The sequence below is a fragment of the Zerene cesonia genome, chromosome 1 (genome assembly GCF_012273895.1).
Source record: "Zerene cesonia ecotype Mississippi chromosome 1, Zerene_cesonia_1.1, whole genome shotgun sequence".
Lineage (NCBI taxonomy): Eukaryota > Metazoa > Arthropoda > Insecta > Lepidoptera > Pieridae > Zerene > Zerene cesonia.
The window spans coordinates 3,022,735-3,040,328 of NC_052102.1; the positions used below are offsets into that span (position 1 = coordinate 3,022,735).

Below are 17,594 nucleotides of genomic sequence, written 5' to 3' on the forward strand. Positions count from 1 at the left end.
ATTATATCAACCGGGCAATATAAAATTATTTCCTTAATATTACATGGATAATATAAAATAACATGATATGATTAATTAATTTACGGTTCAGTGATTCGGTTCATTCGACTATCTATCTACAAATTTCTGATCTCGGTATAATTATGAGCAAATATTTTGAACATTGACATTTAAAGAATACAGTTCACTGCGAATCTCTTCGACAAGACGGTACAAGGCACCAATGGTGTTGCGAGAAAAAAAATAGACAACGCCATTGGCTCAGCGATGTACAATATTAAATGTTCAAATTATCTGCCGGAAGCTATTAGCGTTACTTGTTCTCGACATATCCGTACGAGTTCCAGTTGTGGATGTGGGGCAGGATGTCGTTGATGACGGGATACCAGTCGGCCCCGGAGTAGTCTATGGCGGGCAGCTCGCCGCCGTAGTCCGCCGGCAAGTGCGACGCGTCCATGTGCTTGTGGAGCGACGACATCTTGGAGCCGTGGAAGAATATCTGGAATATTAATTACTCTTATTAATTTTAGATGTACTAATATTTATATTTGGGATTTTAAAAACTTATTGTCTTCATATCATTCACTGTAAATACCAGACATTTAATCAGTATAGACAAACGAGGTTTGTCTAGGTTGCCTCCTGTATATAGATCGAGCAACAACATCAACGTGACTAAATTGTAATGCATAACCATTGTCTAAAAAAATAATACCTACATTCATATCTTAACACTGTATATAAATCATAATTTATTTATATTATATATTATAGCCTTTGCTTTGGTTGATTTATACTGTTAAGTAATATAAGAATATATATTCGAACTAGCTGTTCGCCCGGGTCTCGCCCGTGGTACATACGAGTATAAAACCTGTTTGTGGTGAAACAATTTTTGAACATTCGTTTTTGCGTGAAAACGTTAAAATCATACAAAAATACAAAAGTTTATCTTATTAAATATTAGAGTAGATAAGTGACATATTAGCCACCTAGCATTTACGTATAATAAATATACATTTTACATATAATACATTATTTACTAGTTCCACACACTGTTCAACAAAAATCGCGGCCTTCAATGAATACCTTTATTCAGTATTCCTAGGAATTATTTCAAATAAACACAGTATTGTAAAATCTGTACAGCATTACAAAAACACGTGACAAAACTCACCCTATTCTTTAGTTTTTCCCTAATCAGGGGCTTGAACATCTTCCATACAACATTGAAAATCATAGGCTCCTTAACGAAGTGGACTTCCTTGAGCCGCAAAGGCATCGCATCTTGGATGAATGTTAACAAACGCTTAGAGAAAGATGGCGTCAACCCCATAGTCTGGAAAAAACATAAACTCACTTAAAATACCGCATACAATCATGATTAAATAGTCTGTGTCGGTACAGTTAGATAAAAAAGGTTAAATCACTTGAACAAATTAATGTAAAGCTCAAAGTTAGAATAAAAATTTAAGTTGGTATCTTTACGATAATTCATGAGACAATAACATGTTGTTCCGTATTTTTTTTTTTCTTAAAGATTCTAGCAAAAATTAAGCATTCTTTTTATCTAGATGCTGATAAACTAGGTGACTAGAATGTATTTCGAACGTCAAAAATAATTACATATTTTCCGCTAGACATCTTGACCGATAAAGTTTATCGCCGACATTATATTGCATGGCTTTTTAGATAATAACCGGACATGGTTGCTCAAGATTTTATTTTATAGGTTAAAGATACTAATCACTGAAACCTTCCACTGATTATTGTTACACTTATGCAATGTTGTTTAGTTGAACATTTAATGTATGTAAATAAGTGATTAGATTAAAATGAATGCAACTTTATCAATCGGCTATACAAAGTTATTTCATTGCCATAGTAATTCATATTATCTATACGTGCTTCCAGAAACTTCAAGCCAGGATGACAATACAAAAACAAATATGATTATCGTAGTTATACCTTTATTTAAAAGGAATAGTATATATGAATATTAATTAACCCTTACTTCGCCCTGATGACTATAGTAGCTAGGATTACATATTTGTAGACAATTATTTTTTTAAATAATATTGTGACGAATTGAGGCTAATGCCTAGGCCATAGGTATTGGAGTTTGAGATTAGCTCAGAAAACGTGTTTATCGCCGTCCTTAGTTTTGCAAGAAAAATCCACTTCCTTGCACAACATTGAACGGATGTTTAAATACAATATTAGTATATTATTTAGATAAAAAATATTTGAACGATGGTGTTTATCTGCGACGATGAAAACAGAAAAATATATCAATGAGAGTATTAAACTGCCATGTAGGGGCATAGAATATAAGTTCTACGTCCTAACATAATATTTTCAGTCAATCGATAACTTTTAAATAATAACGTATTTTGTTAGAACAACTGTTTTACATAACTAGAGCGGTGAACTTAGTTTACCTGAATTAGTTTAGTGTCAAACGAATTAAGTGTATTCACAAAAACAACTGACGTTGTGAATAACTTCATTAACACACAGTCTTTAGTAATGCTTTTTTATAAAAGAATTAAAGCAATTTAACAATTACAAATAAATTAAACACGGAAAGGAAATCAATTAAATCCACGATCCACAAAGCGTCATGTATTGTTTTTGTAATTCCGTAATATATTCCATATCAGAGGCATCTGCAGAATAATCAAACGCAGCCTCGGACGTGAGGACCCTCAGAGTGAAACCCTGAGACAAATTGTATTTTCCTTCCGGTCTTTATTCAAATACACTTCCCAGCCGTCCGATACTTGGAAAGTTAACGGGATTTTAATTCGTATACAGTTTTTGTCCAAATGTCAGATTACAATTGCTTGAACGTGGCTTGAAATTAAACAGCGCGCTCATTGTACCTTACATTCGGGACCTTAGATCTAATGCTTTATTAGCTACGTGATTTGGTTGAAGGTTAACCGTTTAAGGAGAGATTTAGTGGAGATGTGTTTTGAACTAAATAACGCCGTTTAGATTGTTTTGTAAGTAATTATTTTTAACAACCGAACCGCCTTCAAATTATCAGAACTAGCCATAAAATGGTAAGTTTTAGGTTTTAATATTCATATATACTATTCATTTTAAATAAAGCACAGTAGGCACCAGCTTGCAAAGAATCGTAAGAATCGGTTGACCCAGTAAAAAGTTATGAAGTAACAAATACAAAAATAGACAGTCGAATCGATAAACTCCTCCTTTTTTATGTCGGTTGATGAAGCCACAATAATCTTCGTTAAGAATGTAGTTCAAATTTACATATAAGTTTAGTTTTGTACAAAGACTAAGAACAAATTAATTGCTCGTTAAAATGTATTGATTTTATTTAAAAAAGTAATACGTAATAGTTAAGTAGTTTGCAGAGCATTTTTACACGCTATTAGAAGAAAGTACAAAAAATTGTCATAATCATTGTAAATCATATAATAATGAGTAATATAAATATGGATATTTTTATTACGATTTGATTGCTTCATAATTTGATAAAAGCTAATCTAAAAAACACTAATCAGTCAATGTTATTTGTGATAATAGTTTCTTATCAGAGATCCTGTTCATAAATTCCATTCAGACACATTATGACGAATATGATAGAAATTAAGTTATCGTTTTTTATCCCATATGGATTTAATAACAATCAATATATTAATAACTCTTTGTAACACGCCCAACAAAGAGATATAAGAACAATGGAAGGAACATTTCAGAGTACTTTGTACCTATCTTTGTTCCCCTCATGCCTACTGTGTAATTATTGTACTTTACTCCACCTAAATGTTTTGTCAAGGACCGAGTATGACTCACAAAAACAAAGAACGTGCAGAGGTGTTGTTTTCTTTTTAATTGTTGTATTTTGTTATCAACACAGTTTAGCAAGTTGGCAGTACACCAATTTCTGTAACTTCTAGAAAAATATAATGTATTAATCTAATATTTTCTTGTGTTTGATTTTACGTGAGTATTATACATTTAGAAATTAAAAACTTAACGCATTTTAAACGCGATTTATTCATTATATTATTAACCCGTATTTTCGAACACTTTACAGCGAGCGTGGTCACGGGGAGACTGCCTCAGTCTCCCCACGTTTTTAATTTCTGAATGTATTAATCTATAGCTAAATGATCAATGTATCTATAATGAACTATCGAATATAATTATTAGAAATCAAAGTAATAAATAGGTAATTATAACAGGTACTATACGCAATGAAACAAGATCTGCAAATATTTATACTAAAAATAAGTATAACATTATAAAACAAAAAATACTTTCATAGTTACGTTATTTACTCTTTTAAATTAATGCTAAATCCGTATTTAATGTACATTCAGTTAAAATGCGCGTGTCGTTTTTACATTAATTAACATACATTTTTTATGATTAAATGTTTAATACATTTTATACTGAATTAATTCAGAATGTACCAACAAAATAGACACATTATTAGTATACAGTGGAAACAAAACTGCCGATAAACCATATTTTACACGAGACTTGCAGTCCTAGATTATATATGTATGGTCTACGCTTTCAGTTCAACAATATTTATGTAATGCGTAGACAACACGTGTAGCTGTTATATTTATCTAAAACATTGATGTAATAAATTATGCATGGCTCGCTATGGCAATGCCAAATGTATTTCATACGTCAAATGTTACAAAATTCCCGATATCATCGCTTTTAATTAATATATTATACATAAACTTACATATATTTCGATCATTGAACATGCTTAAAATGTCCAAATAGAAATAAAATAGGATTAAGATATTTCTGTTTTGAATTAAGTAAAAAATTATATTCATTAGATACCTAACTGGCGATTTCAAATGTGAACTCGATTATAGTAGCTCGAAAAACTTGTCGTTGTTATTCTAAACCGTAGTTTTGCAACTTACGATTACAAATGATCACAACAATAACACGATTGTCATTTACGATACTGCAAGAGTTATTACAGTTTTTCACAATAACTTTCATATACTGTTTCATTCACGCTTAAAAGCTGAATAAAATTAATTGCTTATTTTAAAGAGGAATTTAGATTTTACCCTAATAGCAAGGATGGAAATTATTGGACCGTAGCAATTTAGTATTGGTGCGAATCCACGTGTTTCTTTGAATACATTTAAATCATTCAAATGCAATGATAATCGTCCTACGTAACGATTCGACCCACAACTGTGTTTTAGGCACTTGAACATTGATGCCAAAAAATACAGCTAATAATCTCAAACTCTATTAGTAAGGAAATAATGTTCAAAATTGTTGAATAACATAATCATTGGCAAACTTTGAGCAACGTAATGACTTTCTTATAATTAAGAGTTTATTGACTCTTTACTGTCGATTTTATTCTGATTTGAATTATTTGTATTGAGATTTGTCAGCCTGTTTTAAGATAATCTGCGCATATATAATCAATATCCTTCAAAAGTAGAAGTATTGTCCGTTGTCTCACTGCACTGTTATTGGCTATGAAAATTAGATAAATCCTTACTATCCTAACTAATATAAATACGATATTGTTTATTTGTTAGCTTTTATTTTAACATCCCAATGAAATGATTTTATGCTTTGTTTTTGTACATGGAAATATTTGTCATCAAGAGAGTGACATGGGCAACTTTTTGCTACGGTGTACGGGAATTTCCTTCCCGTCGGCGCGACAAAGCCGCGAGCGTAAAGCCAGTTCTTATATACGACCACATATGGTATTAAATTTTGCGTTACAACATTGATGAAGAAAATTGCTTTCGAACAGTCTCAGACGTTAAATGACATTAAAAAACCACAATTGTTATGTTCAAGTAAAGCAAATAGCATTACAATAGAGGTCTAGACTGATTGACGACTTTTAACTGTATTAATCTGTTGTATCACACTAATAACTTGTAAAACTAATAATGTGATTAATTATAAGATAAGTCAGCATTAAAACCTGTTAGAAATTATATAAAGTATAAGCCTCATTAAGATGTATTGGTCAATACGCGTATAATGTTTCTTGAAACCGTAAATTATCGCGGTTACATAAGTACATACAGTTTGCTCTATGTCCTAGTTATTATCGCGTACTATGTGCTAACTAATAACTATTTTGTACAAATTACATACATTAGTTTTTAATGAATTCAATTTTGCACGTGCCAATTTTTTATCAACCACAGTTATTGATGCACTCATATTAAATTTTTTTAAACTAATGTGTTGAATTACCTGATTATTTTTACGGTAATGACACTATGACAATATTCTGACTTTTAGCAATATAAGTTCTTAAAATTGTCCCGAAAATAAGCGTGGGCCTTAAATAGTATGGATAATTAACAGATACAATCACATACCTGACTCCAACCCATATTGTGGAAGTCCATAACAACGACTGTCCCTCGAACCTGCGACTCTGGCTCCAACATGGCCGCTTCATGAATTAAGTAGAATAGCCTAAATAGCTGATCAGCATTCACTTTCTTTGGATCCCACGAGCCTAAGGAAATAAAACACCAATTACACAAATACATAGGTGTAAATATACTCTGCTGGAAATCCAACAGAGTATAAGACAAAGTCGCTTTTCGCCGTCTGTGTGTCTATATGCTTAAATTTTACGTCCTTTGAAACTGCTGTAAGAAAAACATGCGCAATTACAGCTCACCATAAAACCAATTGTCATGTATACATCACCAGTCCCTACTTCAACGTTATAAGTAGTTACCTAAGCAAAAAGGCATTAATTTTCATATGGGTTTAATATTTCTTATCTTCACATCCTATCCTACAAATATTATAAATGCGAAAGTTTGTAAGGATGTGTGTTTGTTGCTCTTTCACGCAAATAACATATAAGAAACGTTTTATCCCGATATTCCTACGGGATACGGACTAACGCGGATAAAAACGCGGGGCGCAGCTAGTCTTCAATATAACAATATTGAGACCCACATGATCAACTGTCTTTTATATCGTGGAAACAGAATTTAATGCTTAAGTAATTGACACTTTGTTGCCCATAGTTTATCTTTGAGTACATAAATAAATGCACGCATCTTTCAAATGAATTATAAACAAGAACAATAAAGATGGTTTACACAATCCGTTTGCTCAACGCCTGCGCAGCAATTCTTTATCAGTTGTAATACTATCTGCTCAATTATGAAGATTATTCATATAAATATAATGCGTTTTTTATGAGCGTAATGCTGGATTTATGAGCTCAAAGGGTAAACCACTATATACCACGTTTTGAAGACGCTACTGACATAAATATTGCCGGTATTTTATAGCAATCGATGTTATAAAACCGATATAATAATATTTGAGTTTTAACGTTATACCATTAATTTAACTCAATGTTTTGATAATTGTTTCATAATTTGTTTCTGCACATAATTTTTTTCGTAACCTCCTACCCTATCGTCAAATTACCTTATCTTATGTCCATTTTATTGAACAACAAAACTGTTATTTCAGTGCAATATACTTGGATTTATATAATACTACTACATAAAACGCTTACCTCCAACATTAACGATAAGTACTCTTCTGCCCTTGTGGTCACGTCCCTTTAGCACGTTAACGACTTTGTGGTCTAGGAAAGCATCCATTTCATGTTCAGGCAGTAAACCGTCCAACAAGCAAGCATTTTCTTTCTTAAAGTCAGCTACTCGCCGCATCTACAAAGATCGATGTTATGTAAGTATCAAGAAATACAACTTAGATGGTCCTGTACGCAAATACTAAATTTAGATACCTTCACAATATTTATATGCAATATTCAGCCATATGATGGAATGTGTTGTCAAACACATGTGAGATAGAAATCTAGTTACTTCTTCATATGAATAATTATCATTGATAATTTCAACCTATTGTGTTGTCTAACGAATGGCACTCACAGTTCTTTCAAAACTACCTACTTCTGAATTACGTTCCTTACTTTGACTTATGAAACTGCTAATTTGTATTCACAATCTCAATCGAATAACTAATAGTATGTAAATTGCTGGTCCATTTGCGAGGACGACTTTGCAACCGAATATTTTACACGTAGATTTTGAAAATATTCATGTTTCTCTTAAGATTGTGAGTTTTAAAGATAAAATCACGATCATTATACAAATTATGTTCTTAAGAAACAAATTGCAACATTGCTTACGCACTGAAAAGGTTCACTATATCAATTAAAATCATATTCTGAATCACGTATACTTATTCTATACTGCTTTAAAATTAAATGTATGCGACTTGTCTCAATGATGTTTTTTTTTCTTATTTAGCCAATATCTAGTAATATATTATAGATTACTAGCAGACCCGGCAAACGCTGTTCTGCCTTACTCTTATCCTTTAGGGGTATGAAAAATAGATGTTAGCCGATTCTCACACATACCCAATATGCACACAAAATTTCATAAGAATCGGTCCAGCCGTTTCGGAGGAGTTTGGCAACGAAAACTGTGACACGAGAATTTTATATATTAGACTAGCTGCGCCCCGCGGTTTCACCCGCGTAAGTCCGTATCCCGTAGGAATATCGGGATAAAAAATAGATGTTGGCCGATTCTCAGACCTACCCAATATGCTTACCAAATTTCAGAGGAATCGGTCAAGCCGTTTCGGAGGAGTATGGCAACGAAAACTGTGACACGAGAATTTTATATATATAGATAAAGGCACATCCTTTAGCGATCCACTGCTCGATAAAGAACTCACATTATTCTTGTGGAACCTTTTTTTATGGCTATATATATTTTATAGACTTTTAGTTGTACATAACTGAAATCTGACTACGACCGTGTACGAATGTACCTGAACAATAATGTTAAAATACCTACACATCTCATGTATCATATTCTGGAGAATTCTTTTGAAACTGATAGTTGATACTCTACAATCGCAATTCAATCTTGTTATCATAATAATGTTCAGTTTACATTCGTTGGCAAAACATAATGTGCCTCATTTCCTCGTTAGTTTCGATAATATACGATCGTAACAATACAATGAAAACTACCGCGGGGTAATTTATGTTAGTGAGGGGCGAAGGGCGAAGGTGAACTGTGTAGTTTTACATAAAACATATTTTACTACCACATTACAAAGCCTTACTGATTTATAGCACTGCATCTTTTGCAAATACAACATTTATGTTCGTTTTTTCTCGTGTTACATTTTATAATGCAAAGACAATAGTTTTCAATTGTAATTTAGCAACATTGTATCTTATTCGTTTGTAAACGTTTTATCGCAATTGTTTCAATAAGCTTCTAGTTAATCATTCCAGTAAACATCATACAGACACAATACATAAAGCACATATTAACACAAGGACCTTTATGATTTTTATCATTATCAAGCGGCGTTGAACGAAGTTACTGTTATAAGGTCAATTTTGAGTTAATTTACTCAGAGGAAACCTTGTCATAACATTACGTCATTAGAGCCATTACACAAAATGTGCGCATATTGGAAACGTTTTGTATCAATTATATTATAACTACCCGTAAATTTATATGAAAAAAAATCATGTCAAGTCGGCAAAAAAACTTGCAGCGAAAATGAATAAAGTGCTTCTGCACAAGTTATAAGAAATCTGATGAGTGCATCTTATTTTCTAGGCGGCAGAAATAAGCTTGCGGCAGACAAGCCCATATTGAACATGATATTATCTGTCAGTTGTTGACTTTTAATCTACAACTTCATCTTTTCCTACTTAATATATACTATACATATAAACAAATGTGAAATAGCATTCTCCTTCAACTCAATAAGTCGTTGGGATCTCTATGACATGACATAATCAGTGTCATTACTCGCAATATTTTTATATTACTGTTATTATAAGTGTGCCCAAAGAAGCATGGACTAGTCGGACTATTGCACAAGGAGTGTCAGGTTAATGTCTGATTGCGAATATGCAAGTCAACTCGGAGCACGTACACTCACTGGTCTCGGCTGTGAGACGCAACGCTTGCCCAATCTCCAAGTTATTTCATATAATTGCTCCTTAGCCGCTGCCTATACGAATAACTAGAACACGAAATAAAACACTGTCTCAATTCGTTCATGTTACAAAATAATAATATTAAAAAATGTATGTATGTAATGCACAGTAATATTTCATAGTTTTCAAATTGTAGACGATTTTTTGTTAAAGACAGAAGAAAGAGCTTTTATTGTTGAACATTAAGTGAATATTCGTTTTAAAAAAAACTATTGTTTATTCAGCGAGCCATCTTAGTCACATGATAACTATTTAGTAATCAGTGGTTATATGCCAAGTAATATGCGACCGCAACAAAAAGTTGTCGAACGGAAAACCTCTTCGCTTGGGGTAACCAACCTCGTACAAAGCCAAAATAATATGTCTGTCTTTATACATTCAAAAGACGGCTTCACGATTATCTACGTGATCGAAATCGAACAATCAATCCAACATTATAATTTATATGACGAAACGATACGCGTATCTGCGTTTAATTTACGTCGGTATATAAAAAAATAAAGTGTTCATTAGAAAGGTTAAATAAACAAAACAAAGGACGAGAGTATGTATCATACTGACAGGTATGCAATACGCACTTCACAAAATAACTACGTAGCTATGTTAATAATTATGCATATACATACAAGTATTGACAGTGCAAATTATTTGAAACCCGGCGTCCAAGTAAACAAACATTTACCGTTCAATATTTAAAAATTGTAACTTTGAAGGTCTTCCTGAACAATTGTTTACCGACAGTCATCTTACTTATATTTTTAAGTTCCTGCACTATTGAAAAAGTTTATTAACCACTAAATGTTTTTATTGAAATAATAATAAAGTTACAGTGCCAACAATTAAGCAGTGTGTAATTTTATAACTCTCGATTTTGTTCTCTTTTAAATTAACAATAAAAATTGGCCTTAACATTGAATACGCATCGCAAAGTTACCATAGTGGAATAGTCGTGCGTTGATATGACATTGATTGTAAAATGAAAAAGTCACAATTTCCTTTGTTGTGTAGATATATGTTTAGCAGAAAACCGGATCCAGATATTTATCATACAAACCTCGGTCAACTGTTATCAGCGTCAGATAAGGAATGTCGATACTTTTGTGTCTATATTAGCTCAACTAATCGTGTTTTCTTGTCAACAACATCCTTTAAGATTCATTAAGATAAAAATATGATTATTATTATTTTTTTGAAAAATATTTAGATTTTAATAGAGTTGTAAAGTTCTAAATATTTAAAGAATAAAACATTTATAATATTTAATTGACTTTATTGCTCCGTTGTTTTTTAACCGATTTGGCGTGATTATCTTGTGTTTGATTATGGAATTGTTGTCATTAGGATGTGGAATGGTACCACCGCCCCAGACCTTTTTGATAGAAAAGTATAACCCATATAATTTTGTTTCTGATACACAACATAGTTTAAAATATATTTTTATGAAATACTTTAAGGCATATACATTTGTAAACATTATGCGTGTACAAGCCTACATTATAGCTTCTTAATATCAGTTATTTGTATTTATTAACCCAACGTGATATAGTAGGTATGTGTATTAAAGCAAATAGCTAAAATGATTTGTAATATACATAAACACACTAACTGCATAATCGCACAGCCTTGAGAAGTGGTTTTCTCTAAGACTTTATTATTCTGAATTCTGACGGTAATGTATTGTATGTGTAAATCTTCCGCATGTAATATAGGTCGATGTTTATATAGGTTTATAAGAACATTTATTTATCATACCTTATTGTTAACATAATACGTCATTGACTCGGCAATGTCAACGCACGCGATTTGCAATCTGTGACCTTTTTTTCTTGACACACTTTTTGATAAATCATTTGGCCAAAAAATAAAGATAAGCATTGACAGATGACTCCACTGCATGGCACGCACGAATTTTGTAAACTTATTTAATATACACATTAAACGCGCCTTACATTATCTATATGCAGTCTTATGATTAATCGTATGTATTTAGTTTATTTTATATAATAATATATTCATGTTAATATACACACTTTCAAAGGGTTACTGGTGCTTAACGCCGAAGGTAAACTTTAATATCAGGTTATTTAATAAGACGGGCACTGACAGTGGGTCGGTAACCTCTAAACCGGACTAGCGATGAAGAAACTGCAATCGCCCTTAACGACTGGAATACGTTAAAATTAAAAACCTCAACACACGCTCAAATTTTTGCTATGACAGTATTAAGTCAGGACTTAATTCTAAATCTTAAAGCGTTTTTATAAATATATTCATCGTTATCTTCAAAAACTTTTTTGTAATTTATGAAAAATAACTGAATGCAGAATATTTGTATCTACTATATCACATTCAACCAGAGGTAGACCTAGCAATAGCTATCCCAATGCTATTCCTGGAAAACTATCTAACAATGAGGGTAAACACTATAATCACGCTAGATAACACATCGTCAACACGATATAGACTAGAGGAAGCGATAATGTTCCCGAGTCCATAGTTTATTAATATCCGCTGATGTCACCGTAGGGCGCTGATAACGCTATCGTGTTACGATATGCGTTGCCCTTTGACATTGTCCTAATGCCCATCTCTGTATCTTTCCTTTCCCACCTCTCTTTGCGCTTGTTATGTAATCATTTTGTTATCCATAAAGAAGCTGCCTAAGTAACTATACTATATTTTTTAAAATGATTGGTTTAATTATACATATATTATATATAATACTTTTTACCAAATTTCAACGGAACATAAATCGAAAATATCTCTAATATCTCTAACCATAAGCAATGATTACAGATGATATATATTTCTTTTACTTTATGTAATACATAGTTAATGTTTGATTCGCAGTGATCAGTAATTACATTTTGCGCTTTAATTTGAACCTATGAAAGTAATGCGATTTTACAAATTACATGCAAGTCACTGGACTTTATAAGAAAATATATCCGGTTTAGTTTCTCTCATACCCTATAATATTCATGAAAGTGGCCAAGCTTTCTAATAAATAGAGACCTCTAGCAATTATTATTTTGCATATACCTATCATGTACTTTTCGTTAAAGATAACGTTTTGTGCATTCCAGTAGAGACCACCAGCTAATTGATTACAAGGCATATTATCAATTAATTTCTTTCAACCTTCATTAATTGTCCTTTTGAACTTATAGATAGCCAATACATTTATTATCGCTATGCAATATTTATTCTCAATAGTTCATTGTGTTTAAATATCTCTAAGGTGAAATAATATTGTAACTTTGACACAAATGTGGTTTGTGGCACCGCAATTTGATAATGACCAAAATAGAAGTAACTTTAATATGTCGTAGAATTCAAGAAAATAACAACACTGGAACATTTTCAAACATTTCCATCTGCCAACGTCCAATAGAACTGTTGCGTAAAAACAAACAAGCTTAACTCTTCCATATTTAAATTGTTACAGAGTAGGCAGGTGTTACATACATACATAGGCTACATCAAAAAACATTCAAACACAATTAAAAAATTCGAACCTGCTAACAAATTAAATCAGAGTTTAAAATTGTACTCACAAGTGCCAATGCGCTCTCAGGATACCATTTGCAGGGACGCAAAAATATGGTGAGAATCTCGTCATCTTCACCAAAATATATGTCTTTGTTTTCTTTAAGTAACTCCTTGAGTCTTTCAAGAGCCTCTCTTACTCTTTCTGGTGTCTCTCTCAGCTCCTTTTCGGCTATAGCTTTAGTTTCAGGTGACAGCTCCACATTTCGTTCAAGCCTAAATTCATTTGACGTCATTTTGGTAGCGGTACCTACAATAATGAAACATATTTATAACTTAAAGTAGTTTTTAATAAATAAATAATAAACGTTTATTGAATAGATGACATTAATTAGTTTAATTTCTGCTTCGATCTAAGACGAAATTAGCACATAATATTAAACTCGATAGATGAATGTCGGTCACGGTTATATTGCCATTTCGTTTTCAGTAATAATTAGGTACGTAGTATTGTCACTAGATTTCTATGGAAAACAATTATAGAACGCCTTGTTTAAAGAGAGTATAGTTATCAGTTGCATTAATAAACATTTGTTGTGTATTCGTACAAGAAGCTTTTGTATTTTTCAGTATATAGTTGAAATATATTAATTACTTGCGGTCAGCCCCGGATTCGCTCGTGGTATACATATAGCCTTCCTCAATAAATGGGCTATCTAACACTGAAAGAATTTTTCAAATCGGACCAGTAGTTTCTGAGATTAGTGCGTTCAAACAAACAAACAAACTAACTCCTCAGTTTTATAATATTAGTATAGCTAAGAGTATTATTGAATCCTTTTTGGTTAATAAAATACATATATCCTATCATGTCGACATAATTAAGAAAGTTACAAAAGAAATTAAATACGTTTGTATTCAAATCAACATTTTGTCATCAATATAATCCAATATTGACATCAGGAAGCCTGATGTGAACTCTATGAGATTAACCATCCTGAGTGGGTTTAAGAAGTTATTTATGCATAATAACCATTGCGTCAATTGATTTTAGTTGACAATGGTAACATAGCAAGGTCTATATTTATATTCTAGACACGTTTACGTTCGATTCGCTAAACTGACCCAACACCAAACATAAATTGTAGGTACATTGATTGCTACTAAAATATATAGAATTCAATTGAATACTGCTTTCAATAACAATAAAATATAATGCCATATCCTTTTTACTAGTATTATATAGAATAATTGTAGTTATTTCGCTTAATTTCGTGACTGACTACTCTCTAATATTAAATGTACGGGAGTGGTCTGGTTACAGTTAACGTTATTACCCACTTTTCAGCAAGTGTAAAGTGCAAATTATGTCCAGCCCTAAAAACATAGGTATTATGAAATTTAATGCCTAAATATATCAATTTCTTAAATATTATCGGTTATTATAATGTGGTACGGTATTTATATAACATAATGTTTTTAGTGTTCATTCAACTTTACACGAGGCAGTAAGTGTATTGCGGTGTGCCAAATAAACAATATGCATTTCATTATATTTACCTAATCGAGTCAAGCTGGCAACAATAATAAATTATAATGTTACGCAATTATATTTTAATTTCAATTAATTAAGATAACCAGGTGTATTGGCAAGCACCAATTGCTCTAAAAATATATTGTCGTCAACCTGATAAGGATTCGTATCAATCTTATTTTGTTATTTTTAAGAAAGAAGCGTGTAGTTTATCGTATATAAGACGTATAATATATAAAGCGTAATATAATACTATACTAGCTTTTATGAAATAGTTCATAATGTATAGGTACGCTATGTTGAAGAACAGTTTTTTTTTCACTTTCATTTACATTGGCGTATGTAAGGACAACATCAACAATACATCGCTTACCATTCACGCAACACTCTATTAATGAAATTGTTAATTTGTTATTAAAGCATTATCTAGCTGTACACAAAGAGACAAATCCAATAAATAAACGTACACATATATAATTTACATTTTATATATATAAACAAACCGAGCACAACACAAGGGGACGAAAAGTTTACATTCCGATTTAATCACATGTATAAATCAACAGAATATTGTGAAAAACACTAACCTCACACGCGTAGTGGAAACTCACGCGCCGGTGAAAACAACAAAGGGCGGGAAATCGATCGTGCAACGCGCGAAAGAGTAGAGCGAATGCGCGTGCGCGCTGCGCCGCCGCAGTTTTATAGACACCTGATAACGCAGTCGCTTTGTGCCCCGAGGGCCGGTCTGTTAGCGCCTCTTTGTGGAAGAGGTCGAAAATGTGTGCGGCTTGATAACACTGCGACAAAAGCCTTCGACTAAACACTTCAATATGGGCATAACATAATCCTACCTACACAATATTATATGGGCATAACAGTTTTTAATTTTATTTTATTATTAATAACAATATTCCGAAGTATGAAATAACTTATTCAGTTCCAAAACTTACAATTTGTTTTAACTAAATAAACAAATATTTAAACAACAATTACAATAACAAATGATTTTGATATGACAAGACACTTATTACCCTTATTAATAACGAAACGCACAGATTATATTCTGGAGGAACTTAAAATATTGTAAAGGTATTTATTACATAAAAGTCAATTTTAATCCATAATTAATCAAAATAATTTTTTATGTCCCTAATTGAGTACAAGGTCAATATTTTTATAATACGTTAGTAGTAAAAAAAAACAGACTTGCTATATAAACCTTTTTTAATTTTAGAACTACGGGAGTAAAATAATACGTCGTCACAGTTAACAATTCATCACATCTGACAATTGTTTATTTTAATCCACCCTCAAGCAACAATGTACATTGTACATGTTAAAAGTTATGAATACGTATTACTGAGGGCAAAGTACAAAGCTCTATCTATATTACATATTAGATTTCTATATTGAATTACTCATAGCGATAACAAAAACATGAAACATGCAAAATGTATACGCAACGAAAACAATTTAAACTTACAACAATTTTTCTCGCCTTAATTTTATTTTGAGTTTGGGTATATTTTGTGTTTTGCCAATTTAATAATTTTGTAATTTACTCGACATTGACCGGATCTTACTTTCTTGACCTGTGAATCAAAATATTTATTTTAATCTATTCTTACAAAATAAGGTGTAAACATTGTTTTTCTCTTTTAATTTTTAGTTTTAGAAAATAAAATGCTTAACAAATGAAAAAAAAACCATATTATATCCATCCAACTAACATCTTAATTTATAATTGCGACCTTCTACAAATTCTGCAATATGGCCGCATATTGTTCAATCTTCCACGTATAAAAGTACAGAGAGGGAATATGTAGGTACATGAAGATGGTCCTGGAATGTGTATTGTATTATAGGTAAAAGCAAAAGGTGCTGTATATATCTGTCAGTAGGTATGTATGTATTTACAATCGCGTTATTAGAGGACAAAGAAAAAATAATCGAATTTGTAAACCTTCTACGTTCATAAATACATAAAGGAATTGAAGGGATATTTAATCACGCTTTTCGCGTTATAACAATATAAGAAAGTAATGTAACCATACTCATACTCATACATTTATTTTTTCAATTAGACTTCTTATAGAAGCACTTTTGAAACGTCATATTACACATTTACCATTTCTATTTATCTTTGAATCTGTAATAGAAGCTAACTCTTGGTGTTAACCGTAACGGTGATACATCACTGCCTTAGTTATTGGGCATTCTGTTAGTTTTTGACCAGATTTTGTTTAAATCTACATATAATTTTTGCCCGATTCGGATTTCTCAAATTCAGTTTGCGTAACAGTTACTAGGGAAGATACGAAAGGTTTTTCTGAAAATCACATTTCTTAAGAAATTTCATTCATGAACCACTGTTATTTAGTAGCATATTTTTTGAAAATGCATTTCAATTATATAATTGCTACGGCAAAGCGAAGGATGCGGGATTGAATACTGTCTCAAAATAGATTTTTTCAATTCTTTAAAATGTTCAAATACTAAGTTCTGGAAACGAATGTAATAAAAGTCAATACG

General features: G+C 31.8%; 1 protein-coding gene across 1 annotated transcript; it reads right to left on the bottom strand.

Annotated features, from left to right (window-relative positions):
• Window positions 1-201: 201 nt before the first annotated feature.
• LOC119829619 (retinaldehyde-binding protein 1) lies at window positions 202-15,796 on the bottom strand. The gene is made up of 6 exons (XM_038352230.1): window positions 15,647-15,796; window positions 13,594-13,835; window positions 7,550-7,706; window positions 6,378-6,520; window positions 1,178-1,339; window positions 202-499 (listed from the first exon to the last, which is right to left on the bottom strand). Exons 2-6 carry the CDS (start codon window positions 13,819-13,821, stop codon window positions 314-316), a joined length of 876 nt encoding a protein of 291 aa, XP_038208158.1. The 5' UTR covers window positions 13,822-13,835; window positions 15,647-15,796; the 3' UTR covers window positions 202-313.
• Between the last annotated feature and the right edge of the window lie 1,798 nt (window positions 15,797-17,594).

Coding starts and splice junctions, on each gene's coding strand:
- LOC119829619 (XM_038352230.1), bottom strand. CDS start 13,821: ATGACGTCAAATGAATTTAGGCTTGAACGAAATGTGGAGCTGTCACCT. Junction 7,707..13,593: donor CTGAGAGCGCATTGGCACTT/GTGAGTACAATT, acceptor CGATCTTTGTAG/ATGCGGCGAGTAGCTGACTT. Junction 6,521..7,549: donor ACTTATCGTTAATGTTGGAG/GTAAGCGTTTTA, acceptor TTATTTCCTTAG/GCTCGTGGGATCCAAAGAAA.